At 44.9% G+C, this 27,331-nt stretch overlaps 1 protein-coding gene across 3 annotated transcripts in view; it reads left to right on the forward strand.

Annotated features, from left to right (window-relative positions):
• pknox1.1 (pbx/knotted 1 homeobox 1.1) overlaps nt 1-27,331 on the forward strand; it is a 62,180-nt gene that overhangs the window by 26,907 nt on the left and 7,942 nt on the right. For 2 of the 3 annotated variants that reach the window (XM_055645284.1, XM_055645283.1), the window contains 4 exons: nt 1,808-1,978; nt 17,767-17,902; nt 25,574-25,665; nt 27,129-27,260. In XM_055645284.1, the coding sequence (XP_055501259.1) occupies nt 1,808-1,978; nt 17,767-17,902; nt 25,574-25,665; nt 27,129-27,260 (531 nt within the window). The remainder of the gene's footprint in view (nt 1-1,807; nt 1,979-17,766; nt 17,903-25,573; nt 25,666-27,128; nt 27,261-27,331) is intronic. The other variant, XM_055645285.1, reaches the window with a different exon arrangement.

Below are 27,331 nucleotides of genomic sequence, written 5' to 3' on the forward strand. Positions count from 1 at the left end.
CAGTTTTATTCTTGTTTCTCAGTCTTTGACTTTCATTGGCACAACGTTGGTCCTCATGTTGATAAACAGCAATAAAAGTTTCCAAAGGTGATAGAAAGACTGGAGGAAAGACTAGGTGCTGAGAGCTCTCTTATATCTGCATGAAGGAGGCAATTAAACACAACTGAGCAATTGCAAACGCCTGTGAAGCCATGTGTCCCAAACATTATGGTGCCCTGAAATGGGGGGGGGGACATGTATAAACACAGCTGTAATTTCTACATGGTGAAACCAAAATGTATAAAAATGGCCTTTAATAAAATCTGACAATATGCACTTTAACCACGTGATTTTTTCTATTACAAATCTCATATTGTGGAGTACAGAGGCAAATAAATAAATGATGGGTCTTTGTCCCAAACATTATGGAGGGCGTTGTGAATAGCCTTCCCCCAATTTAGCACCTTCACCCAAGTACCAGTCTTATCTTTATCCACAGCTATCTTACAGAATCATGACTACAGGATAATCCCAAAGTATTGATCGCACCTTCCTTATTTTAGTTCCACCCTAAAGGCCTGGCAGGATAAGTCCTCCATGGAGTGCAGCTGTAGCATACTCTCAGTAATGCCATGCTTCTTCCTCTTTTACATCTCTCTCTCTCACATTTAACGTCATGTTGTCAGTCCTGTCCTTTTCTCAACCAGGTATTTGTAATGGCTGCAACATCATAATTCTATGTACTAATCTCGACTCTACCCTCTTCCACCTTCTTGCTTGGAAATAAATACACACGAGACAATCATTTCCTCAACATTCCTTATCTTGGCCCTGCTGGTTTTTGCTGCTGGACTTTCTTGACTTAGCCTCTACCTTCCCCCCAAACACTGCCTGTGGCTGACTCTGGTTCACACTCCCCATCACACTGGTTTAAACCCTCCTGATCCCAACAATGATCCCTGCACTACATCTCTGGTTACAAACATTCAGACCCCTCAACCACCACCCTCTGCCTCCTGCCACCAAGCCAATTTTGGATCCAGTTTGCCAACACACCTTGGATCCCATGTAAAGTGCTGGAGTAACTCAACAGGTCAGGCAGCATCTCTGGAGAAACAGGATACCATGCTGAACACAGTGGAGCAGCATATCATGCAGGAATTTGTGAATTCATGTGTATTATTTGAGCATGGAATAGTACAAAACAGGAACAGCCCACGACCCACAGGATCTGTGCCAAACGATGCCAAATTAAACTAATCTCCTCTACCTGGACGTGATCTATATCTCTCCTTTCCTTGGTTATCCATGAACCTGGTTATCCATAAAAGCCTCTTAAACACCACTATCATATCTGCCTCCACCACCACCCCTGGCGGGACACACCAGGCACTCACCACCCTCTGTGTAAAAGATCTGCTCCGCACATCTCCTTCAAACTTTGCCCCTCTGACCTTAAAGTTCTGCCGTCTTGTCTTTGACATTTCCTCCGAGGGAAATAGGTTCTGACTGTCTACCCTATCTGTGCCTCTCATCATTTTATATACTTCTATCAGGTCTCCCTTCAGGCTCGGATGCTCCAGACAAAACAATCCAAGTTTTGTGAATCAACTTTATACCTTTTCTACTGAGGAATTTAGTGTTTAGTTCCTTCAGCATGGATGCATATTCTGTCAGTCTAGGTAAATATAAAGCCTCAAAAAAATATTGTGATTGCTGTTAATTTGATTCGACTTCAACTGTTATACAGTGTTATTGTTTAATCCATTAGCTCAACTTCTTTGTGCTGTCTTCTGCTTAATTTGTCTTTCCATTTGTGGCTTTGCAGATGGTGAAAGCAATCCAGGTGCTGCGTATTCATCTATTGGAACTAGAGAAAGTTAACGACCTGTGCAAAGATTTCTGTAACCGTTACATTGCTTGTCTAAAAACTAAAATGAACAGTGAAAACCTGCTGAGCTCTGACCCTGGTGGACCTTATGCCTCTGTTCAAACTCAGGTAAGAAATGATGTCCCCTCTACAAACTGTCTGATTCCCAGGTTCAACCCACCATGAGTTCATTAACTGAAGGTCTTACGACATAAAAGTGAAAATGTGATCAATATAAAGCTGGGTCTTCAAGTATTGAATATCATATTCAATTTTAGAAACAAAGAAGTAATAAGTATAGACAAAGTGCTGGAGTAACTCAGCGGGTCAGGCAGCATCTGTGGAGAACATGGATAGGTGACGTTTCACAGAGTGCTGGAGTAACTCAGCGGGTCAGGCAGCATCTGTGGAGAACATGGATAGGTGATGTTTTGTGTCGGAACCCTTGCTCAGACTCCAGTTTAAACTTAATTTCTTCGGTATATCTCCAGTATACCTTCGGTACAAGTTCAAAAGATATACTGGAGTAGAAGTAGGCCATTCGGCCCATCGAGTCTATGCCATTCAATCATGGCTGATCATAAACCAGGATCTGCAGTTCCTTTCTACACACTTAATAATTAATGAGGATCTGGAAAAGGTTTTATAAAAGGGAGATGTTTGTTTCTAAAACATTTCTAATTGGATTCCAAATTATGATGAAATGTTTATTCATTGGACTAATTTATATTTGTTTTTACCACTATCCCTTTGGGGACAGGGCTGTTAACTTATTTAATGAATTTGGACAGATTATTTTTGGACTGAGGGATGGTGTGATATTTCCTGAAATGTGTTCTTCTCATTATGTATTAATAACTTGGATTTGGAAGCACAGGTAACAATTTAAAAATATTCAGACAATTCTACAATTCTAAAAAATTAGACCACATGGTATTGGGGGTAGGGTGTTGACATGGATAGAAAATTGGTTGGCAGACCAGAAGCAAAGAGTAGGAGTGAACGGGTCCTTTTCAGAATGGCAGGCAGTGGCGAGTGGAGTGCCGCAAGGCTCGGTGTTGGGGCCGCAACTGTTTATCATATATATTTGCCATAATTTTTTATTACAACGCAATAGTCTCTTATCACCTTGTCAAAAGCCTTTAGTCCAAGTATACCACATCCACCGGTTCCCCTTTATCCACCGGGTTTATCCACTTGCCTCAAAGGAATTCGTTAAACAGGGACTTCCCCTTCAAAGACCATGCCCTAATGTTTGGAAGAGGAAATTAGGAGCAACACTAGCAAGTTTGCGGATGACACAAAGCCGGGTGGCATTGTGAACTGTGAAGAGGATGTTAGGAGGTTGCAGGGTGAACTGGACAGGTTGAGTGAGTGGGCAGATGCGTGGCAGATGCAGTATAATATAGATAAATGTGAGGTTATCCACTTTGGCGGCAAAAACAAGGGGGCAGATTATTATCCCAATGGGGTTAGGTTAGGTAAGGGGGAGGTACAGAGAGACCTGGGTGTCCTTGTACACCAGTCACTGAAAGTTGGCGTGCAGGTACAGCAGGCAGTGAAGAAAGCTAATGGAATGTTGACCTTCATAACAAGAGGATTTCAGTGTAGGAGTAAAGAGGTTCTTCTGCAGTTGTATAGAGCTCTGGTGAGACCACATCTGGAGTATTGTGTACAGTTTTGGTCTCCTAATTTGAGGAAGGACATCCTTGTGATTGAGGCAGTGCAGCGTAGGTTCACGATCCGTAGGTTCACGAGATTGGTCCCTGGGATGGCGGGACTGTCATATGAGGAAAGATTGAAAAGACTAGGCTTGTATTCACTGGAGTTTAGTTGTTTTGGGCTCTGGTGAGAAGGATGAGGGTGAATCTTAAAGAAACATATAAAATTCTAAAAGGACTGGACAAGCCAGATGCAGGAAAAATGTTCCCAATATTGGGCGAGTCCAGAACCAGGGGCCACAGTCTTAGAATAAAGGGGAGGTCATTTAAGACTGAGGTGAGAAAAAACGTTTTCACCCAGAGAGTTGTGAACTTGTAGAATTCCCTGCCACAGAGGGCAGTGGAGGCCAAGTCACTGGATGGATTTAAGAGAGAGTTAGATAGAGCTCTAGGGGCTAGTGGAAACAAGGGATATGGGGAGAAGGCAGGCATGGGTTATTGATTGGGGACGATCAGCCATGATCACAATGAATGGCGGTGCTGGCTCGAAGGGCCGAAGGGCCTCCTCCTGCACATATTTACTATGTTTCTAGACCACACAATGTTATGGCGACAGAAAATTTGTAAGTGTAAAGAGTGAAGAGGATAGCATTGGTCCACAAGGCAATACACAGGCCTGTGGAATGCAATGTCATATGGCAGATGAGGAGATACCTTCCGAGAAAAAGAGCAAAGTAAATCAATAATAATGTAAAGATACGGGTTTAAAGGATGTGCCACAGAAACATTTGTATGAACATAAATCAGTTGAGGTGACAGAACGTGTTATAACAGCACATGTTATCCTGGGTTTCATAAACAACATTAACTACCAAGTTAATGGTGCGGACATTGTGATGAATCTATCAAGCACAGAAACAGGCCCTTTGTCATTGCCGAACATGATGCCAAATTAAACTAATCTCAAATGCCTGTACAGGATCCACGATGATCTCAAACACAAGATCAGTCTCAACTGGTGTTTTGGATCCAAATCAGGTGACTCAAAGGAAGGATGTAAAGGCCTTGGTGAGAGCGTAGAACAGGTATACAGGAATGATACAGCTCTTAAAGATAGCAGAGTCAGGGGTTATGGGGAGAAGGCAGGAACAGGGCACTGATTGTGGATGATCAGCTATGATCACATTGAGTGGCAGTGCTGGCTGTATGCACCTATTGTCTATTGATTCAGTGAATGTAACTTGCATTGGTGGAAAAGACTGAAAAGCTAATCATCTCATGACAGAGAATTGAATTGAATGGAATACTTTATTGTCACATGTGACAAGTCACAGTTAAATTTTTGCTTGCATAAAAGTATGCAAATACATATATCTCTTCCTCTTCACTGGTCTGGATCAGTGTCGACTAGTTTCATTCCGCTCTGATAAAGGGAGAATCAAACAATCAGATTCTTGAACAAACCCGCACAACCCTAATGTGTAGGAAGGAACTGCAGGTGCTTGTTTAAATCGAAGATAGACACAAAATGCTGGAGTAACTCAGCGGGACAGGCAGAATCTCTGGAGAGAAGGAATGGATGATGTTTCGGGTCGAGTCTGAAGAAGGGTCTCCACCCGAAACGCCACCCATTCCTTCTCTCCAGAGATGCTGCCTGTCCCGCTGAGTTACTCCAGCCCTTTGAGTCTGCGCACAATCCTAATCCTGCCTTGACAAGGGAACACTATGGTCCACCTCTTGCACTACCTTGGACTTATAATTTTTCCAATTGTGTACTTGTGTTTGTCTTCTTTATTTGCCAAGTCTTTCTTTTAGAAATTCTGTGTGTAATCTATGTGTAATTTGTTTCTGTGTGTTTGGCTGAGTGTATGTGCCTGTGATGCTGCTGAAGCAAGACTTTCATTGTACATGTACCTCATCATACTTGTGCATATGACAATAAACTCAACTTGAAACGTTTCCTGCAGTCTACCCTATCAACACCACTCATCATTTAAAAAAAAATCTTGGCCTTCCCGTCTGTCATAAGGTCATAAGGAATAGGAGTAGAATTAAGCCATTCGGTCCATCAAGTCTACTCCACCATTCAATCATGATCACCATGGATCTATCTCTTCCTCCTAACCCCATTCTCCTGCCTTCTCCCCATAACCTCTGTACTCAGGTGTCTCTCCCTGAGGAACTGAGGAACCCCAGACACCTCTCCTCATAACTGCTCCATCCCAGGCAAGATCCTGGTGACTCTCCTCTGCATCTTCTCTAGCACCATCACATCTTTCCTAGAGTGTGACAACCAGAACTACATTCAGTACTCCAGCTAAGGTATGGCCAGTGCTTTGTAACCTCCCGTCACTTGTGTTCAATGTTCTGACTAATGAAGGCCTACATTCTCTATACTTAATCGGGATATCGACCTGTGCTGCCATCTTCGTGGAGCTTTGCACATACACACTCGGCTCCTCAGTATTCCCTAGGACCCTATCTTTCATGGTGTATGTCCAAGCCTCATTCATCACCCCACATGCTCAGGATTAATCTCCCTTTTCACCAACATATCATTATCACTTAGTAGCTCAAATGCCCCTGTCCCACTTAGGAAACCTGAACAGAAACCTCTGGAGACTTTGCGCCCCAACCAAGGTTTCCATGCGGTTCCCGGAGGTTTTTGTCAGTCAATGGTAGAAAGTGGTTTCCGCTTCTTCTATGTTCCAGCGATTATTTCAAAAAATTCAAAACCGGCCGCGACTAAAAATAGGTTGCCGGAGGTTGCAGGTAGTGGAAGGTAAGATCTTCCACTACCTGCAACCTCCGGAAACCACCTTCAACTAGCATCGCAACCGTCTTTGACTCAAAAATTACCGATTTTTAAAACGGCAACCTATTTTTAGTCGTGGCCGGTTTTGAATTTTTTGAAATATTCTGTACATTGGAATTCCCATACAAGGTCATGAGGGAACCAGTCAAGATACCAGGTTCTATCTTTGTCCTTTATCTTGACTTATCACCACCAATGATTCAGCTAACCACAGAAGTGTTGTAGATGGCATTGGACTGTGTTTAGCCACAGTCATGGGTTTAACGAGAGAGGGCTAAGTACACAGCCTTGAAGTGCCCCCGAGTTGATGGTCATTGAGGAGTGGATGTTGTTATTGATCCGCGCTGATTGAGTTCTGCTGATGAGGAAATCAATGATCCAGTTGCAAGTGGAAGTACAAAATCCCAGGTTTTCGAGTTTGGTGATGTTTGGACGGGATGATAGTGTTGAACGCTGAGCTATGGTTGATGAACAGCAGTCAGACATGTGTCCCAGTTATCCAGAGCAGAGTGGAGTGGGATAGCAAAAACCATCCCTACAGCTTCCTCTGGAATAAACACTGGAAGCTGAGAGAAGGAGATTGAACAAACAGCCGTTAGTTTCTGGTCATTAAGGGGAGTGATGAGGGCAAGGCAGTGAAGTTGTCCATATGGAGTTTAGTAAGGCCCTTGACAAGGTCATGCATGGTTGGCTAGCCTGGAAGGTTAGATCACATGGAATCTAAGGTAAGCTAATTGAATTCAAAATTAGCTTGCAGGAAAAAGCAGTGTGGCAAGTAGCTTTTCTGATTGCGGCCTGTTAAACCAGGTCAAGACTCACACAGTAAATAGTAGAACTCTGGGGATTGATGCAGAATAGAGAGTTCCAGGGAATACAGGTGCATGGTTCCCTGCAAAGAGGTTCAGGTCAACAGGTGGTAAAGAGCACATTTGGCACGCTTGTCTTCATTGGGAAAGATACTGATTATAACATTTGGAACATCATGTTGCTGTACAAATTGTTGATGATACTGTACTTAGTGTACTGCATGCATTTCTGGAAGCCCAGCTACAGGTATGTCATTAAGTTAAAAACGGTGCAGATGAGATCAACCAGAATGATGCCTGGATTAGAATCATAGAGTCATACAGCCTGGACCCAACTTGCCCTCGCCGACCAACATGCCTGCGTTTGACCCATATCTTTCTAAACCTATCCTTTCCATGTACCTATCTTATCCCTCAGAATACCCTCTAGTAACTTTCTGACCACAGATGTTAGGCTCACTGGCCTGTACTTTCCAGGCTTTTCCCTGCAACTCTTCTTGAAAAGAGGCACAACACATGCCACCCACCAGTCTTCTGGCATCTCACCTGTATTTAAGGACCACTTGTAAATCTCAGCCAACAATTTCCTCTCTAGCTTTCCACAGTGTCCTTGGATATATCTGATCAGGTCCTGGAGATGTGTCTACCTTCATACGCGTCAGGACCTTCAGCACCTCTTTGATCGTAATATTGACTGCTCTCAAAACACTTTCATTGACAGCCCCGAGTTTCCCAGTCCTCCTGTGTTTCTCCACGGTAAAAACAGAGGAGAAATGCTTGATGAGGAACTTGCCCATTCTCCTGTGGCTCCACACAGGGTTAACCGCTTGGATTCCTGAGGAGTCCCACTCTCTAGTTACCGTTTTCCTTTCATGTACTTTTAAAGTCTGTCGGGATTATCCTTAATGTTATCTGCCAGAGTTATCTCCTGTGCCCTTTTTGCCCTCCTGATTTCTATTTTTACGCTTACTCTTCAGTTCCCAAAACTCCTCCAGGGATACACGATCCCAGTTGCTTATACCTGCCCCATACCTCTTTCTTTCCTCTCTCTTCACTGCCTGCTGTTTCCTTGTACATCAGTCACTGAAAGTGAGCATGCAGGTACAGCAGGCAGTGAAGCAAACACGTGGCATGTTGGCCTTCATAGCGAGAGGATTTGAGTATAGAAGCAAGGAGGTCCTACTGCAGTTGTACAGGACCCTGGTGAGACTGCACCTGGAGTATTGTGTGCAGTTTAGGTCTCCTAGTTTGAGGAAGAACATTCTTGCTATTGAGGGAGTACAGCGTAGGTTCACCAGTTTAATTCCCGGGATGGTGGGACTGACATATGATGAAAGAATTGATCGACTGGGCTTATATTCACTGGAATGTAGAAGGTTAACAGGGGATTTATAGAAACATATAAAATTCTCAAGGGATTGGACAGGCTAGATGCAGGAAAAATGTTCCCGATGTGGGGGGAATCCAGAACCAGGGGGTCACAGTTTAAGATTAAAAGGTAGGCCATTTATGGCTGAGATGAGAAAACCTTTTTCACTCAGAGAGTTATGAATCTGTGAAATTCTCTGCCTCAAAGAGCAGTGGAGGCCAATTCATTCGATGTTTTCAAGGGAGAGTTCGATATAGCTCTTAGGGCTAATTGAATCAAGAGATTGGGGAGAAAGTAGGAACGGGGTACTGATTCTGGATGATCAGCTATGATCATATTGAATAGCCGTGCTGGCTCGAAGGGCCGAATGGCCTCCTGCACCTATTTTCTATGTTTCTTACTCTTGACCTGAACCTCAGTTTCCCTCGTCATCCATTTTTTCGCTCACCTGCTTGCCCATCAATCTAACAAAATTAGGGAGTTTTAGCTACAGGGAGAGGTTGGACAGACTTGGATTGTTTTCTCTGGAATGCAGGAGTTCAAGTTCCAGTTCGTGAGTATTTTGTCATGTGTCCCTGTATAGGACAATGAAATTCTTGCTTTGCTTCAGCACAGGAGGTTGCAGGTAGCACGGGTACAAGTATATGTGTCTTTTTACAATACTGGAGAGATTTTGAGGAACAAGATCATTATTCAGTTTTTTGCACCGATACACTGTTCTTAACAAAAATCGACCCATCATGTGAAACCTTATAAATAACAGATATAAATTAGATAACTTCAAGACCGAAAGTCAAAAACTTTTTTCATGACATACAAATCTTGGACAGCAATATTGTGACATTAAAAATGCTGCCACATTTAGTCATGAATAATTAATTCATAAATAAACTTCATATGGCCCCTCATACATATACGTTTTGATAATGATCCAGGGATTCATTATCATTTGATAATGATCTTGGAAATATCTTCATCAATACCAGGAGAAAAATACAGGAACATAAAGATAATATCGTTTTTCCAATTTAATATATCAAAAGTATCATGGTGTCAAAAAGGCAACGACCGTTTACGATATATTTTCCGAAATTCTAAAATCAATTAAAAAATAATTTTGGACATAAATTGGTCGTCAAAACTAAGAAATGGAGCTAATCTTCAATTTGGCAACACACTGTCTCTTGTTTACCTTTTGTACGGACCAAGTCGCTAACTTCATTCCTTAGTGTCAACTTCCGGAAGCTCCACAAAGACCGTTACGGAGACATTTATTTACTAAAAAATCAGCCCAAATCACAAGTTCTGATGAATCATCGGCCATCGATATAGTTCAAATCCATAAGATGATGTACCATTTAGATCACATTGGTGAAAATGTTTGGTTTTAGCTAATAATGTAACGTACGTTTGTGTGTATAATGTGTAACGCGCGTTGCGGTGTCCACTCAGATGGATGCAGCATTCTCCTACATGATCAGGTGAATGAAGTGGAAATGGTGTTTGCAATTTTATTGTTCCATGTGGTATTCATAAACATAGAAAGGAATAAGAAATACTTGTACTTACTGTGCCAACCAGATCACTGGTGGACACCACGCGACAACCGTTACACAAAATGCATTTGTGTATTCTGATGCCATTTCTGGAAACGTGCTATCTTTTCTTATATTTTTTGTTGATACTATGTTAGTCATGAACCCAATAAAGTGCTTGTCAACTTTTTTGAAGGAATTTGAAATTTGACCCCATTTGTCATATTGTTGTGTGCAGTATTGTAAAAAGACACATATATAAAATAAGAGGCATGGATAGGGTAGACAATCAGAACATTTTCCAAGGATAGAAAAATCAAATACTGGTGAGCATAGCTTTAAGGCGAGAGGGGCAAAGTTTACATAGAAACATACAAAATAGGTGCAAAGTAGGTCATTTGGCCCTTCGAGGCAGCAGCGACATTCAATATAATCATTACTGATCATCCAAAATCAGTACCCCATTCCTGCTTGTAGATCGGTTATTTCCTACTAGCCAATTGTAGTGCTTATTAGGAGTGGCTCGCCTAATATGCGTCTTGTATTAACAAGAGCTTGCCTGCACCATTCAGTATGAGTAGCTGCTAGGAACTGTAATGTCAATAGACAACAGGTGCAGGAGTGTGCCATTCGTCCCTACGAGCCAGCACCACCATTCAATGTGATCATGGCTGATCATCCCCAATCAGTACCCCGTTCCAGGCTTCTCCCCATATCCCCTGACTCCGCTATTTTTAAGAGCCCTATCTAGCTCTCTCTTGAAAGTATCCAGAGAACCGGCCTCCACCGCCCTCTGAGGCAGAGAATTCCACAGACTCACAACTCTCACAATAAGGCTTACCCCTTATTCTTAAACTGTGGCCCCTTGTTCTGGACTCCCCCAATATCGGGAACATGTTTCCTGCCTCTAGCGTGTCCTTAACAATCTTATATGTGTCAATAAGATCCCCTCTCATCCTTAATGTCCTGCAGATCGATGCTGTGCATAGATTTAATAAACATGTGTTGTATCTTGATATGTGTTTGACTCCACTCATTACATGGTGTCATAGAGTGAGTCTGACCTATTCCGTTCACGTTTATCAGGTTTTGTTTTTTTTAAATTAGTTTATGTGCCAGTTATCTCTATCATGGCAAATTCATCTCGCCGTCCAGTCCTCTGATCTTTGACTGTGACATTGCTGAACACTGGCGTCTTTTCGAGCGTGACTACACTCACTATGTTCTCATCGTTCATCGCAACAACCCCCCCAATGTGCGAGCTTCTGTATTGCTCAACTTAGTGAGACCTGAAGCAATGAATCATGCCAACAATTTTACATTCGAGCCTGCCGTTTTGGACAGGACAGGTCCTGGTGCCTGCAGAGACGATTGATGACCCTGCCGTTTTGCTTGCAAAGTTCAGACAGTTGTGCAGCCTACCCTCGAACTACATTATTGAATGTACCAAGTTTTATGCTCGTATGCAACAATTGATGAACCGATTGAATGTTTTATTGGCGACTTGAAACACATGGTTGTACGCTGCCAGTTTTGTGATCTGTGCGATGAACTCATCTGTGACAAGCTTGTTGGAGGTATGCTTGAAGTTATGGGGTGAACTTCTTCATAATACTGACCTAGACAATAGGTGCAGGAGTAGGCCATTTGGCCCTTCGAGCCAGCACCGCCATTCAATGTGATCATGGCTGATCATCCCCAATCAGTACCCCTTTCATGCCTTCTCCCCATATCCCCTGACTCCGCTATTTTTAAGAGCCCTATCTAGCTCTCTCTTGAAAGCATAGACCTAACCCTTAATCAAGCAGAGCCATTCAATATGATCATGGCTGATCATCCAACTCAGTATCCCACCCCTGCCTTCTCTCCATACCCCCTGATCCCTTTAGCCACAAGGGCCACATCTAACTCCCTCTTAAATATAGCCAATGAACTGGCCTCAACTACCTTCTGTGGCAGAGAATTCCACAGATTCACCACACTCTGAGTGAAAAATGTTTTTCTCATCTCGGTCCTAAAATACTTCCCCCTTATCCTTAAACTGTGACCCCTTGTTCTGGACTTCCCCAACATCGGGAACAATCTTCCTGCATCTAGCCTGTCCAACCCCTTAAGAATTTTGTAAGTTTCTATAAGATCCCTCCTCAATCTTCTAAATTCTAGCGAGTACAAGCGGAGGCTTTCCAATCTTTCTTCATATGAAAGTCATGCCTTCCCAGGAATCAGTCTGGTTAACCTTCTCTGTACTCCCTCTAAACTGTACGCAATACTCCAGGTGTGGTCCCACCAAGACCCTGTACAACTGCAGTAGAACCTCCCGGCTCTTATACTGAAATCTTTTTGCTATGATTGCTAACAAACCATTCGCTTTCTTCACTGCCTGCTGCACCTGCATGCCTACTTTCAATGACTGGTGTACCATGACACCCAGGTCTCGTTGCATCTCCCTTTTCCTAATCGGCCACCATTCAGATAATAGTCTACTGCATCTGCCATGCATTTTCCCACTCATCCATCCTATCCAAGTCACCTTGCAGCCTCCGAGCATCCTCCTCACAGCTAACACTGCCCCTCAGCTTCGTGTCATCCGCAAACTTGGAGATGTTGCATTCAATTCCCTCATCCAGATCATTAATATATATTGTAAATAGCTGGCAAGCTACGGGTTGGCAGTTCTGTGTTGCTTACCATAAAACCTGTAATTTCTGCAAGAAATTAAACCGCTTTGCAAGATGCTGCCGTTCCCGTGCGACTCAGGCACCTCCAAGATACAAGATACAAGATACAAGATAAATTTAATTGTCACGTGCGCCAGATGGCACAGTGAAATGAATTCCCATACAGCCATACAATAAAAATAAACAGGACTCAACACACTATAGAATTCAACACAAAACATCCCCACACAGCAGAATCAAAGTTTCCCACTGTGTGAGAAGGCACCAGAGTCAGTCTCTTCCTCCACTGTTCCCCGTGGTCAGGGTCTCCCCAAGCCCTCCGCGGTTGCAGTACTTTCCCCAAGGACAAGCCTGCACTTGTTACAACATAAACTTGCTGATAACGAATGCCTAGAGCCTGACTTGCCATCCCCCGCTCAGCTCTCAGCAAGTACTGATACCAGCTCAGCAATCCATTCTCTCCTCCCTTCATCTAACGAGCAACTTGACCATGAGGTAACCAGACCTTTGATTGCTAAGGTTGATACGGGGGCAAAATGCAACGTCATCTCATTATCAGAGTTTTTAAAAATCCGTAATGCTGAATGTACTGAAAAGGCCTCGGCCACGCTTCGGGCTTACGGGGGAGATGTTCTACACCTACTTGGACAAACTAATTTAAAGTGCACCATAGACACGCAGCCCCATACCTTAAAGTTTTATATTGTCAAGTGGGATTCAGAGACTTTGCTCAGTATCAACGCATGCCACGATCTAGGCCTGGTATACTTTGGCCGTGCTGTCCATCAACTCTTTCTTGCTGACGGGCCCACTCAGCAAGTACTCTCTTAATACAAGGAACTGTTTAACAACGAGCTTGGCAAGTTGCCCCTCCAATACCACATTGTCGTTGATCCCAACGTCGCTCCTGTGGTCCGAGCACCACATCTGCATTCCGCATGCCATGCATGACAGAGTTCACAATGAACAAGCGGATGGTCTCCATGGGTGTTATAGCTGAAGTTACAGACCCATCTGACTGGGTTTCCACCATGGTGGTCACAACAAAGAAAAACAAGGAGGAGATCCGTATCTGCATAAACCCCAGAGATCTTAACTGCTATCAAACGCCCACACTACCCTATGCAAACAGTAGAGGAAGTTGCTGCTCAAATCAGCAACTCATCAGTATTCTCCATTCTAGATGCCAAAAGCTCATTTTGGCAGATTCCACTGGACCCAGACTCGTCCAATCTTACTACGTTCGACACCCCCTTTGGCCGATACAAATTTCTGAGAATGCCCTTTGGCATCAACTCCGCCAGCGAAGTTTTCCAGCGTGCGATGGAACAATTGTTTGCTGAGTATCCATGAGCCATCATTGTTGATGACATTCTCGTCTACGGACGCGACCTGGCTGAACATGATGCTAATCTGAAGAAAGTACTAGACTGTGCCAAAGACATTCAGCTCAAACTCAATCCACTGAAGTGCAAGTTTCGAGTCCCAGAAGTTACTTACGTCGGACATGTTTTCACAAGTGATGGTCTCAGACCAGACCCATCAAAGACTGCAGCTATCAGCGAAATGCCAGTTCCTATTGACGTTGCGAGTCTACAAAGGTTCCTTGGAATAGTCAACTACCTGGGGAAATTTATTCCCAACCTCAGCGACATATCTGCCCCCCTGCGAGAACTGACACACAAGGACGCTGCATGGTCCTGGTATCCGCAGCACCAAAGAGCTTTTGACACTCTCAAATTGCGCACCTACTCTCGCCTACTCTCGCCTACTCTCGCCTACTCTCGCCTACTCTCGCCTACTCTCGCCTACTCTCACCTACTCTCACCTACTCTCGCCTACTCTCACCTACTCTCACCTCTCGCCTACTCTCACCTACTCTCACCTACTCTCACCTACTCTCGCCTACTCTCACCTACTCTCGCCTACTCTCGCCTACTCTCACCTACTCTCACCTACTCTCACCTACTCTCACCTACTCTCACCTACTCTCGCCTACTCTCACCTACTCTCACCTACTCTCGCCTACTCTCTCCTACTCTCGCCTACTCTCACCTCTCGCCTACTCTCGCCTACTCTCACCTACTCTCGCCTACTCTCGCCTACTCTCACCTACTCTCATCTACTCTCACCTACTCTCACCTACTCTCGCCTACTCTCACCTACTCTCCTCTACTCTCACCTACTCTCGCCTACTCTCACCTACTCTCCTCTACTCTCATCTACTCTCGCCTACTCTCACCTACTCTCACCTACTCTCACCTACTCTCACCTACTCTCACCTACTCTCGCCTACTCTCACCTACTCTCCTCTACTCTCATCTACTCTCACCTACTCTCGCCTACTCTCACCTACTCTCATCTACTCTCACCTACTCTCACCTACTCTCACCTACTCTCCTCTACTCTCGCCTACTCTCCTCTACTCTCATCTACTCTCACCTACTCTCACCTACTCTCATCTACTCTCACCTACTCTCACCTACTCTCACCTACTCTCCTCTACTCTCGCCTACTCTCCTCTACTCTCGCCTACTCTCGCCTACTCTCACCTACTCTCCTCTACTCTCATCTACTCTCACCTACTCTCGCCTACTCTCACCTACTCTCGCCTACTCTCGCCTACTCTCGCCTACTCTCACCTACTCTCACCTACTCTCGCCTACTCTCACCTACTCTCGCTTTGGAGTTACCAGTAACACTCACATGTGATGCGTCCCTATATGGACTTGGCGTTGCTTACCTACAGACCACTACCGATGGCGACTACAAGCCTGTTTCTTATGCCTCTCACACACTAACTGACACTGAACAACGTTACGCCCAGATCGCAGTAGTTTTCGTCTGCATAAAATTTAAGGACTTTATTTTTGGGAAGTCTGTGACTATAGAAACAGACCACCAGCCGGTGGTCACTATCTTGAACAAACCCATCCACGCTGTCCCAGCTCGCCTGCAACTGATGATGATGCAGCTGCAGCAATTTGATTTCAACATTGGCTATAAGAAAGACAAGGACATGCACATAGCTGACACGCTATCAAGAGCCCCACGCAAAACCGACAAACAACACCTCTCTGAACAGGACCAGTTCTCAGTAATGAAGGTATCGTATGTTCCTACTGATTGTTTGAGCAACCTGGCAGAGCACATGGCTGCTGACGAGACTTTACAATTGCTGTCTGCAGTCATCCGGCGTAGCTGGCCGGATAAACAACACAGCACCCCGCTCGTGGCCCGCACATACTTCCTGGTTCGTGACGAGTTGGTGATACAGGACGAGATTATAGTCAAGGGTCACAATGCAGTTGTCCCAGCCGTTCTCCGGGACAAGTACTTCAACGCCATCCACAGGGGCCACCACAGCGTGGAGGCAAACTTACAACAGGCACAGAGCATGTTTTACTGGCCTGGTGTGACCAAGTACATACGCAAAAAAAACAAAGTTTGCGCCGTCTGCAAAAGCCTGATGTACAAGGACACCCAGGTCTTTTTGCACCTCCCCTTTTCCTAACCTACCATTCAGGTAACAATCTGCCTTCCTGTTCTTGCCACCAAAGTGGATAACCTCACATTTATCCACATTATACTGCATCAGCCAAGCATCTGCCCACTCACCCAACCTACCCAAGTCACCCTGCATCCTCATAGCATCCTCCTCGCAGTTCACATTGCCACCCAGCTTTGTGTCATCCACAAACTTGGAGATGTTACATTTAATTCCCTCGTCTAAATTGTTAATATATATTGTAAATAACTTGGGTCCCAGCACTGAGCCTTGCAGCAGCCCACTAGTCACTGACTGCCATTCTGAAAAGGACCCATTAATTCCTACTCTTTGCTACCTGTCTGGCAACCAGTTCTCTATCCATGTCAATACCCTACCCCCAATACCGTGTGCTCTAATTTTGCACACTAATCTCTTGTGTGGGACCTTGTCAAAGGCTTTTTGAAAGTCCAGATACACCACATCCACTGGCTCTCCCTTATCCATTCTACTTGTTACATCCACAAAAAATTCCAGAAGATTAGTCAAGCATGATTTCCCCTTCATAAATCCATGCTGACTTTGACGTAACTGCTTTCTAAACGCGTTGCTATTAACTAGTCTGCCATTTCCTTGTTTCCCATTATAAATTCACCTGGTTCTGGCTGTAAGGGACCTCCGTTTTATGGGTGGAACTGAGAAATAGGATGGGGACCTTGTTGGAATTGTACTATAAGCACCCAAATAGTCAATGTGAATTAGAGAGACAAATAATCGGGGATTGTGGAGAGTTGTTAGATTAAAGCTTTATAGGACTTTAGTTAGCAACATTTGAAGTATATATCGCTCCCCTGACTCTCAGCCTTGACTCTGCTCTGCTGCAGACAGAATGCTGGAGTAACTCAGCGGGTCAGGCAACATCTCTGGAGTACATGGATAGGTGACGTTTCACAGAGTGCTGGAGTATCTCAGCGGGTCAGGCAGCATCTCTGGGGAACATGGATAGGTGACGTTTCACAGAGTGCTGGAGTAACTCAGCGGGTCAGGCAGCATCTCTGGGGAACATGGATAGGTGACGTTTCACAGAGTGCTGGAGTAACTCAGCGGGTCAGGCAGCATCTGTGGGGAACATGGATAGGTGACGTTTCACAGAGTGCTGGAGTAACTCAGCGGGTCAGGCAACATCTCTGGGGAACATGGATAGGTGACGTTTTGGATCTCTTTTCCCTGAGACCAATTACTTTCAGGGAACTGTTTTCATGCGACTTACACTAAATCACTTAGTCTAGTAAAACTGAACTTCCCAATGTCGAACCTACAATCTTATTTTATCTTTACTCTTTTCCATAACCATGTTAAATTAAACTGAATAATGATCAGAATTGAAAGCTAGAAATGTATCTACCACAGTGTCAAATTACATTAAGATACGGCATGGTTATATCGGGGCAAAGTTCTGAGCTGAACCAGAATGTTGAATATAATGAAAAAGACATTGATCAATGTGATAAATACAATACATGATTAGCTCTCTTTGATGCATCTTTTTGCAAAAATGTTCTTCAGCAGCTTCCTGTCCAGAACACAATGATCACCACCCTACCTGGTACAATCAGCCCCCAGGGAATTGTGGTTCCAGCTTCAGCATTGCAGCAGGGGAATGTCACAGTCACAACCGTCAACCCCACACAAGTTGTATCAGGTATGTTGACACGTGGAACTGTAGGTGCTGCTTAACAAAAATAGACCACAGAATGCTGCAGTAACTCAGCAGGTCAGGAGCACATTATTGCAGACTTTGTATCAGGTATATATGGTCATTAACGACAAGTAACCAGCAGGCTGAGTTTTATCTGGAACATGTTACAGATGTTACCCCACTTTTCAGCTAATGTTCAAGAAAGGAGCGAGAGAGAAAACGGGGATTTACAGACCAGTTAGCCTGACTTCAGTGGTGGGGAAGAATGCTGGAGTCAATTATTAAAGAGGTAATAATGGGGCATTTGGATAGCAGTAAAAGGATTAGTCCAAGTTAGCATGGGTTTATGAAAGGAAAATCATGTTTGACTAATCTTGTGGAATTCTTTGAGCATGTTACAAGTAAAATGGATGAAGGGGTGCCAGTGGATGTAGTGTATCTAGACTTTCAGAAAGCCTTTGATAAGGTCCCGCACGGGAGACTAGTGACTAAAATTAGACCACATGGTATTGGGGGTAGGGCGTTGACTTGGATAGAAAATTGGTTGGCAGACAGGAAGCAAAGAGTAGGAGTGAACGGGTCCTTTTCAGAATGGCAGGCAGTGGCGAGTGGAGTGCCGCAAGGCTCGGTGTTGGGGTCGCAACTGTTTACCATATATATTAATGATTTGGAAGAGGAAATTAGGAGCAACACTAGCAAGTTTGCGGATGACACAAAGCTGGGTGGCAGTGTGAACTGTGAAGAGGATGTTAGGAGGTTGCAGGGTGACCTGGACAGGTTGAGTGAGTGGGCAGATGCCTGGCAGATGCAGTATAATATAGATAAATGTGAGGTTATCCACTTTGGTGGCAAAAACAAGGGGGCAGATTATTATCTCAAAGGGGTTAGGTTAGGTAAGGGGGAGGTGCAGCAAGACCTGGGTGTCCTTGTACACCAGTCACTGAAAGTTGGCGTGCAGGTACAGCAGGCAGTGAAGAAAGCTAATAGTGAAACATATAAGATTGATAAGGGTTTGGGACACGCTAGAGGCAGGAAACATATTCCCGATGTTGGGGGAGTCCAGAACCAGGGGCCTCAGTTTAAGAATAAGGGGTAAGCCATTTAGAACGGAGACGAGGAAACACTTTTTCTCACAGAGAGTTGTGAGTCTGTGGAATTCTCTGCCTCAGAGGATGGTGGAGGCCGGTTCTCTGGATACTTTCAAGAAAGAGCTAGACAGAGCTCTTAAAGATAGCGGAGTCAGGGGATATAGGGAGAAGGCAGGAACGGGGTACTGATTGGGGATGATCAGCCATGATCACATTGAATGGCGGTGCTGGCTCGAAGGGCCGAATGCCCTACTCCTGCACCTATTGTCTATTGAAACATAGAAACATGGACAATAGGAGCAGGGAGGCCACAGCCTCTCATAGAAACATGGAAACATGGACAATAGGAGCAGGGAGGCCACAGCCTCTCATAGAAACATGGAAACATAGAAACATGGACAATAGGAGCAGGGAGGCCACAGCCTCTCATAGAAACATGGAAACATAGAAACATGGACAATAGGAGCAGGGAGGCCACAGCCTCTCATAGAAACATGGAAACATGGACAATAGGAGCAGGGAGGCCACAGCCTCTCATAGAAACATGGAAACATGGACAATAGGAGCAGGGAGGCCACAGCCTCTCATAGAAACATGGAAACATAGAAACATGGACAATAGGAGCAGGGAGGCCACAGCCTCTCATAGAAACATGGAAACATGGACAATAGGAGCAGGGAAGCCACAGCCTCTCATAGAAACATGGAAACATGGAAACATGGACAATAGGAGCAGGGAGGCCACAGCCTCTCATAGAAACATGGAAACATGGAAACATGGACAATAGGAGCATACCACCAGGGGCGACCGGGACATGGCCAGCCCTGCCGGCAGTCCGTTCGTTTTTTAATCTTTTGTTATTTTTAGCATCTGTTAAGAGTTTGTACTTCGGTTTGTTTCATGTGGGGGGAGGGGGGGGGGGATCGGGGGAAATTATTTTTCAAGTTCTTACCTTCCCGGAGATGTGATTGATTTTCGGATCACATTCTCCGGGCTCTGCGGCCTACCATCGCTGGAGCTGGGAGCCGCCTCGGACTGTTGTGAACCCCACTGTGGGGCACGGACTTAACATCGGAGCGGATCCCTTGCCTGGGATTGCTCCAACCGCGGCCTGCGGACTGACCAACAAGGGCTCGCAGCCTCGGGAGACATCAAGGGAGCTCCAACGCCGCAGAAGGTTCGACCAGCCCCGACACGAGGTTCCATCGCCCGTCGTGGGGGAGCTGATAACCCCCAATGCAGGAGCTGAACGCCTCGATGTGGAGGGCCCAAACGCTGCTTGCTACGGGAGTCAAGACCGTCCCGTCAATGGAGGGCTCGAGGCCCCAACCGAGGAAGAACAAATGGAAGGACTTCCACAGTGAGGAATGTGTAGGAGTCACTGTGGTGGATGTTAATGTTAAAATGTGTTTTTGAGTCTGTTGCTTTTAATTGTATGACTGACCTGGCCAATGAAATTCCTCGTATGTTGCAAAACATACTTGGCGAATAAAATCTGATTCTGATTCGGATTCAGAGGAGAAGGCCACAGCCTCTTATAGAGACATGGAAACATGGAGCAGGAGATGCCACATCCTTTAATAGAGACATGGAAACATGGACAATAGGAGCAGGAGAAGGCCACATCCTTTAATAGAGACATGGAAACATGGACAATAGGAGCAGGGGAAGGCCACAGCCTCTCAAGCTGCCCTGTCTTTCAAAATGACACTCCTGTTCTCAGCTGGCATCAACGTCTGTGCCTGGGCTTTTCACAGTTACTCCTCCCTCCTGTGGTGTCGGTTTTGAATACCTTTCATTTGTTCTACTGTCAACTCCAGCTTTTATTTATGTACTTTGTACACATTCCACATAATTAATCACCTGTGGAGCCACCTGGTGGTCAAACCACTTCTTGATTGAACCTTGGTCACCAGAACTGGAAGGATCACATCTCAGGGAGTTGACAATTGACAGTTGGACATGAGAAGCTCAGCTTGAGCCCACGAGTCAACAGACTGACGTGTGTTGCTCCTCTCAACAAGCATAAAACTGTTCTCCGAACTAAGGGTGGATGTGTTCAACCACTGTTTCGTTAATAAAACCCGTTTGATTCACAACGCTTGATTTACTACTTGATTTGGTGATCCTCGACCATGCAAAACGGCTTGTTTTGGATTTTGACAATGAATGCAGACGACAACCTGGCCCAGCAGAATGCAGTCGCTCACAAACTGCCCCTTTTCTGGACCGCACAGTCACACCAGGTCAATATTCAGCGTTTTACCGCCGTTGCAGCCAAGTATTTCTACGTGGTGGGCGCGCTGGATCAAGACACCGCCGGGCATCTCATACATTACCTTTGCCAACCCCCCGATGACGGCAAGTACGAGGGCCTCAAAGCACTCCTGTTACCCACTTTTGGGCTCAGCCGTTGCGAATGGGCCGCCCGGCTCCTTCACATGGATGGGCTCGGTGATCGCAAGCCGTCAGTGCTGATGAGCGAGATGCTGTCCCGGATGGACGGACATCAGCCTCGTCTCCTATTCCAGCAAGTGTTTCTGGAGCAATTGCCTAATGGCACCTGCCTTCTCCTCGCTGGCAGGGATTTCGCTGACCCCCAGCAGCTGGCTGAACGAGCAGACGAGCTGTGGCAGGATGGTACTTCCATCGATCAGCAACTGCACGGCGGTCGGTCCCAGTGGCCATTTCCAGCCCCCGCTGCCAGCACAGTCTCGGGCAACACCGGAAAAGGTACAGGGTGCTACTACCACCAACGCTGGGGTGCAGAGGCCCGTTGATGCTGTTCTCCTGATAATTGCTCTTTCCTCAGCTTCCCCCCAGTCTAGTTTCAGTAAAAACTCTGAATCAAGCACATGAATTAACTACATTTTATTTTACCAAAAGTGGGTCACAGATCACAGATCACACACTGTACCAATCCCCCACCACGGGTTTGATCCCTGTGTCTATCTGTTCAAGGCCTCTAGGCCTCACGCAGACAGAAACACTCCAGAAGATCGACCTTAAGCCTCGTGATCATGGCCTTTTATATGAGGGCCGAACCACACAGGGGTTGTCTTCCAATCACCCAATTACAGATATCAATTAACCCCATACATAACTGACATTTCCCTAACCCAATGATACAACAGTTCAATACATTGTATTCACAATGGACTTTGAGATGGTCAACTTTTCAAACCTTCGCTCCATAGTTGCTGCTGCACCCGCTGAGTTTCTCCAACTTTTTTGTGTACCTTTGAAACATTTACCCTGATTAACAGAACCAAAGATCTTAGAGCAGAGCAAGATGGGCTACTCCTGCGAAATACAACGGGCTGATGTGTAGTACGCTACGGAGGGGATCCTGGGCATTTTTCCCCGCCCATTTTAGTAACCGGAACCTACCTGACCCGACCCGACTCACAGTAGCAATGTTACAAAATTTTGAGATTTAAAATATCAAGTCTGCAATTTATCCCATCAGATAAAGCATAACAATAAGTTTAATTTGACAGCAAATTCACTTTCATATCTCAAGTATTAAAAAAGTTATGACCATTTTCATACTCGGAAATTAGCATCTTGTTCCCTATTGATTTTCAATGGGCATTACAAAAAAGCTGTGATCTTAGATAGTCAAAAGCACATTTCTTAAGGAAAGATTAACATTTTTAAATAGCCTAAGTGTCCAAAGATTATTCACAAATAATTCACAATATAACATGATTTTTATATCTAATTTACATTAATTTATAGGCCAAATGGAAGGAATTTTGTGTTCAATTGCTGTAAATAAATCGGTTTTCTAATGGGTTCATGTGGAACGCGCCGGTTTAGAATGTTGACAGCGCGCTGGATTAGTGCCCTCAAATGCCGAGAAAAATACTGGGGGATATAAAAAGCCCAAAATGAGCTACTCGCTATAGAAAATTATAATTATAGGGTTATATACATGCCCCATTTAATGTAAAAATAAGGTACATACCTTTAATTGTTTGCTTTATAAAACCCTGGGGCTGCCAGAGCTTGCGGAATGAACGAGAGCTTTTAAATTTATTATATCTACTCTTCGAGGCCTATAAAACTAATAATAGCTTTTGGGACCGGGTCTTGCAGCGATTCTCCGTTACTGATTTACTAGGCTGAACATCTGCGATTGGAACAGCCTAGTAAAAATCGGGTTTTAAACCCGCCCCCTCCAAACAGCTCCAAAATCACACACAAGGGGAGGGGCAGATGCTCAGCCACGATTCAGGTACGTTTTGTAACATACCTACTCACAGTGTAATCAATGTTGCGGGGCAACAGTTTGTGTGTGTGATTATAGGGTTAGATTCATAATTCTGTCAGTTCATACTTCTTGTCAAGAATAAAATTTGACTGGTAATTGTCTTTTTTTAATGTTTTTTAAATCATTTCTTTTTAAGTGGCTCACAAGCAGTGTTTGAGTTGATTTTGTAGTAACCGGAACCGACAAGACTCGCAGGGTAATTGACATTGCGTGGGAAGTTTTTGTGTGTGATATAGGGTTAGATTCATAATTATGTTAGTTCATAATTCTGTTAATTCTTGTTAAAGAATAAAATGTTTATAAACACACATACATGAATGTGATATAAATGTATATAATCATATAACACACACAATTATATTTCTTCTGATACAATGATGAACTTTATTTCAGACTAGACAACAATTAAATAAGAAACATTGTAAACCTCCCCGCAACTTCACACACACATTAGGCCTTATCAACCCCTCAACTCTCCCGCACCCCCCGGCACTCCCTCGCCTGCCCCCACACACTACAATGTCTCCCCCCCCTCCTATGCCTCTCTCCCCCCTGCCCCGGGGCCGCGCACCCCCTCTCCCCGCTGCAGAAACAAAGATCCGATCTTTGGCCGGAAGCAAGATGGCGGAACAAGATGGCGGGGAAACTGGTTGCTAAAATGAGTCCTATAATCGCCCATGAATCTGCCCATGAGCGTACTACACATTTGCGTGAGAGTAACCCATCTTGCTCTGCTATAAGATCTTTGAACAGAACTCTCAGATAAGGCTCAACACCCCATCCAATCAACATCCAGCAGTCAGATTCTGCAACATTATTTACAAGCTATTTACAAAATGTATATCTAGTTTGCAACCACCCAATCCATTCTATGCATTTGGTATCTGATTGACAAGGCTTGCAGGGCTTCCTATTCTTTGCATATGAATTGTATCTAAGTTCTAGACTCTCTGGCACCTCTTGCAACCTGTCCGAACTCTGCAGAGAGCAATCCCAATTTGACCAAATCTTCCAGTAAGCCCTGACACTTAACCCCATTTTGGAGTCCTGGCTGGTCCAACTTAGCCAGGATTAACACTCCCTGCGCGCATCCGGGAAACGCTGCTAGTAGTGGCTGTTGCAAGGTCAGCATATTGCCCCTGTCGGGAGTCGACACCCGTTCCTGTAAGCGAGGGCCTCCCCTGACCTCCATCCGGATGTACGGAGTTCGCACGGTTCCCCTTATCTTCAGCTCCTGCCACTTCACTTGGCCTTTCACCATCGCAGACGTCTCCCAACCGCCGATTTCATCCGGGCACATTCTCTGCAATTGGATGTGAAGGGACAACATCTCATCCACTCTGTGACTTTTCAACCCATATCTTTGCGCCCCACCATTCCCGCTGCCCCACACCTCGACTCAGTATCATTCGCTGAGTTGGGGTACGGCACCCCGCTTACGGTCCCAAGGGACTTCATCCCAGCAGCACGTGGGCAGCAAGAGCCTCCTTCAGCCGTGCTGGTGCGTGTCTGCGAGTAGCTGGGCCAGCTGGCTCCTGTATCGACATCTCGCCATGGACTTACTACTGCACACATCCCGCCTACCCTCAAGGACTGTCAGTATGTTTTCCTTCACAGTGACTCTCATCGGACCCCGCTACAACGGCCTTACCAAGGTAACATGGTACCGCATGAGGGGCAAACGGGAGATTGTTTTGGTCGCCCGCCTTAAGCCTGCTCATGTCGACATTGATCAGCCGGTGCAGGTAGCACAGTCCCGTTGTAGGGGTCTGCCACTTGGCCTCCCGCACCCACCCTCGCCCGCCTCTGTTGGTGGTGCCTCTGAGCTCGCACCATGTGCACACATGGTCTAGATGCCTTACTCAGGCCCCTTCCAGTTCTGGTGGGGGGGGGGTGGTGCCACTTGCTGATCGAACCTTCGTCACCAGAACGGGAACGATCATGTGACAGGGAGATGACAGTTCGAGATGAGAAGCTCAGCTCGAGCCCACGAGTCAACAGACATGCGGTGTACCTCTCAATGGCAACAAGCACACAACTGTGTCCAACCACTGTTTCGTTAATAAAGCCCGTTTGCTTCACTACACACCCAGTTTAGTTCAAACACATTAACTAAAAAGGGCACAACCTTAACCCTCTGTTCTTTTTTTTACTCTGAACTCAATTTGTGCACCTGCTTATTGACACACTGCTGAATTTTGTACACCTGCTTATTGACACACTGCTGAATTTTATACACCTGTCAGATCACAGAGCTATTTAGCATGCCCGCAAGTTTAACTTGCTAATTCTCATTCCTTTATTTGATAGGTGGGACAGTTTATCAGCCTGTAACCGTGGTGACGCCTCAAGGACAGGTAGTGACACAAACACATGGTACAATCCGCATCCAGAATGCACAGGTATGTTGTATCCACACCTGCCCTACGAATACTGACAGCAAACGATCACCAATGACTAAAAAATATGTAATAATGAAATAATTGTTAAAGATAACTGTGTAACCATTTAATTAGTTACAACACTGGCTCAGGAAAAGTAAATAAATTGGCTCTATTATTGGGTATGGTCCAGTACAGCCTAGGAACAGGCCCTTTGGCTCACAATATCCACGACAAACATTATGCTAAGATTAACTAATCTCTGCCTGCGTGTGATCCATATCCCTACACATCCAAGTGCTTATCTAAAAGCGTCTGTTCTCATATCGTCTCTGCCTCCACCACCCTGCCTCCATCCCTGTGGCACATTTCAGGCACCCACCTCCTTTATGTAAAAACCTTGTCCCACACATCTCCTTTAAACTTTTCCCCTCTCACTCTAAAGCTAAATGTCTTGACATTTCTACCCTGGAAAAAGGTTCTGACTGTCTATCCTATCTATGCCTCAGACTCAAGGGACCGAACAACCTGTATCATAGATTAAGGGTAAAATATATGAGGAGATCAGTTTAATATAATCTAGGATAAAATAATTTTTTCCTAGTTAGAATGGAGATGAAGATTAGAATGGAGGAGAAAACACTTTTTCACACTGGGAGTTGTGAGTCTGTGGAATTCTCTGCCTCAGAGGGCGATGGAGGCCGGTTCTCTGGATACTTTCAAAAGAGAGCTATAAAGGGCTCTTAAAGACAGTGGAGTCAGGGAATAAGGGGAGAAGGCAGGAACACGGTACTGATTGGGGATGATCAGCCATGATCACATTGAATGGCGGTGCTGGCTCGAAGGGCTGAATGGCCTACACCTGCACCTATTGTCCATTGTCTAAAATCAAGGGGATAATGATCTTCCTCTTCCTATCGTTCTATGATGGTACTTCTTCTTTCGTATGACAACTTGTTCTATTTGATCTTCCGTTTGTGCACGTCGAGTTGATTGCAGTAGTCGAAACAGGGCGGACCACGTGAATGTTGCGATCTTCCACCCCATGATGGTTGTACAATATCCAAAATGCAGGTTGCTGGTGGGAGTACTTACCAGATTCTTGTTTGGAGATCCCTGTTTGTGACTGTTCGGTGTTGGAATTTAATTCTCTGACGTGACCAGGTTTTGATGCCTCTGGATGCTTCCCCATCTGTAGACCTGTACCTGTGAGGAATGTGGGAATAAATGCTCGTCTCTTGAGAGCTAAATTGCACCATAGATGACGAGGATTATACACCATCTGGCTGCAACATGATTGGAATGACCCAAATATTAAACTATCTTTCCACCACTGTGGATTGTTTTAGATTTATGTTATTCCAGGTGTTAGCTCGTGTTTAACCTCACAATATCTCATGCAAGAGCTTTAAATCTCAGACTTTTAAACAAGTAGGTTTGTTTATGCATTAAAGGTTCTTTGACATGAAATACTTTTTTTATAGCTTCAACTGCAATTAAATCAAGATGTGAATGTCTTGCATCAAGACAGTGAGAATTCTCCAAAAAGTAAGCGGGGAGTGTTACCTAAGCAAGCTACAAATGTCATGAGATCCTGGCTGTTCCAACACATTGCGGTGAGTATGGTGTGTTGCTGGTGTTAGCTGGTGGTCACATCATTAATCAGATGGCTGTTTCCAATTAGTCA

This window comes from Leucoraja erinacea, chromosome 13, assembly GCF_028641065.1.
Source record: "Leucoraja erinacea ecotype New England chromosome 13, Leri_hhj_1, whole genome shotgun sequence".
NCBI lineage: Eukaryota > Metazoa > Chordata > Chondrichthyes > Rajiformes > Rajidae > Leucoraja > Leucoraja erinaceus.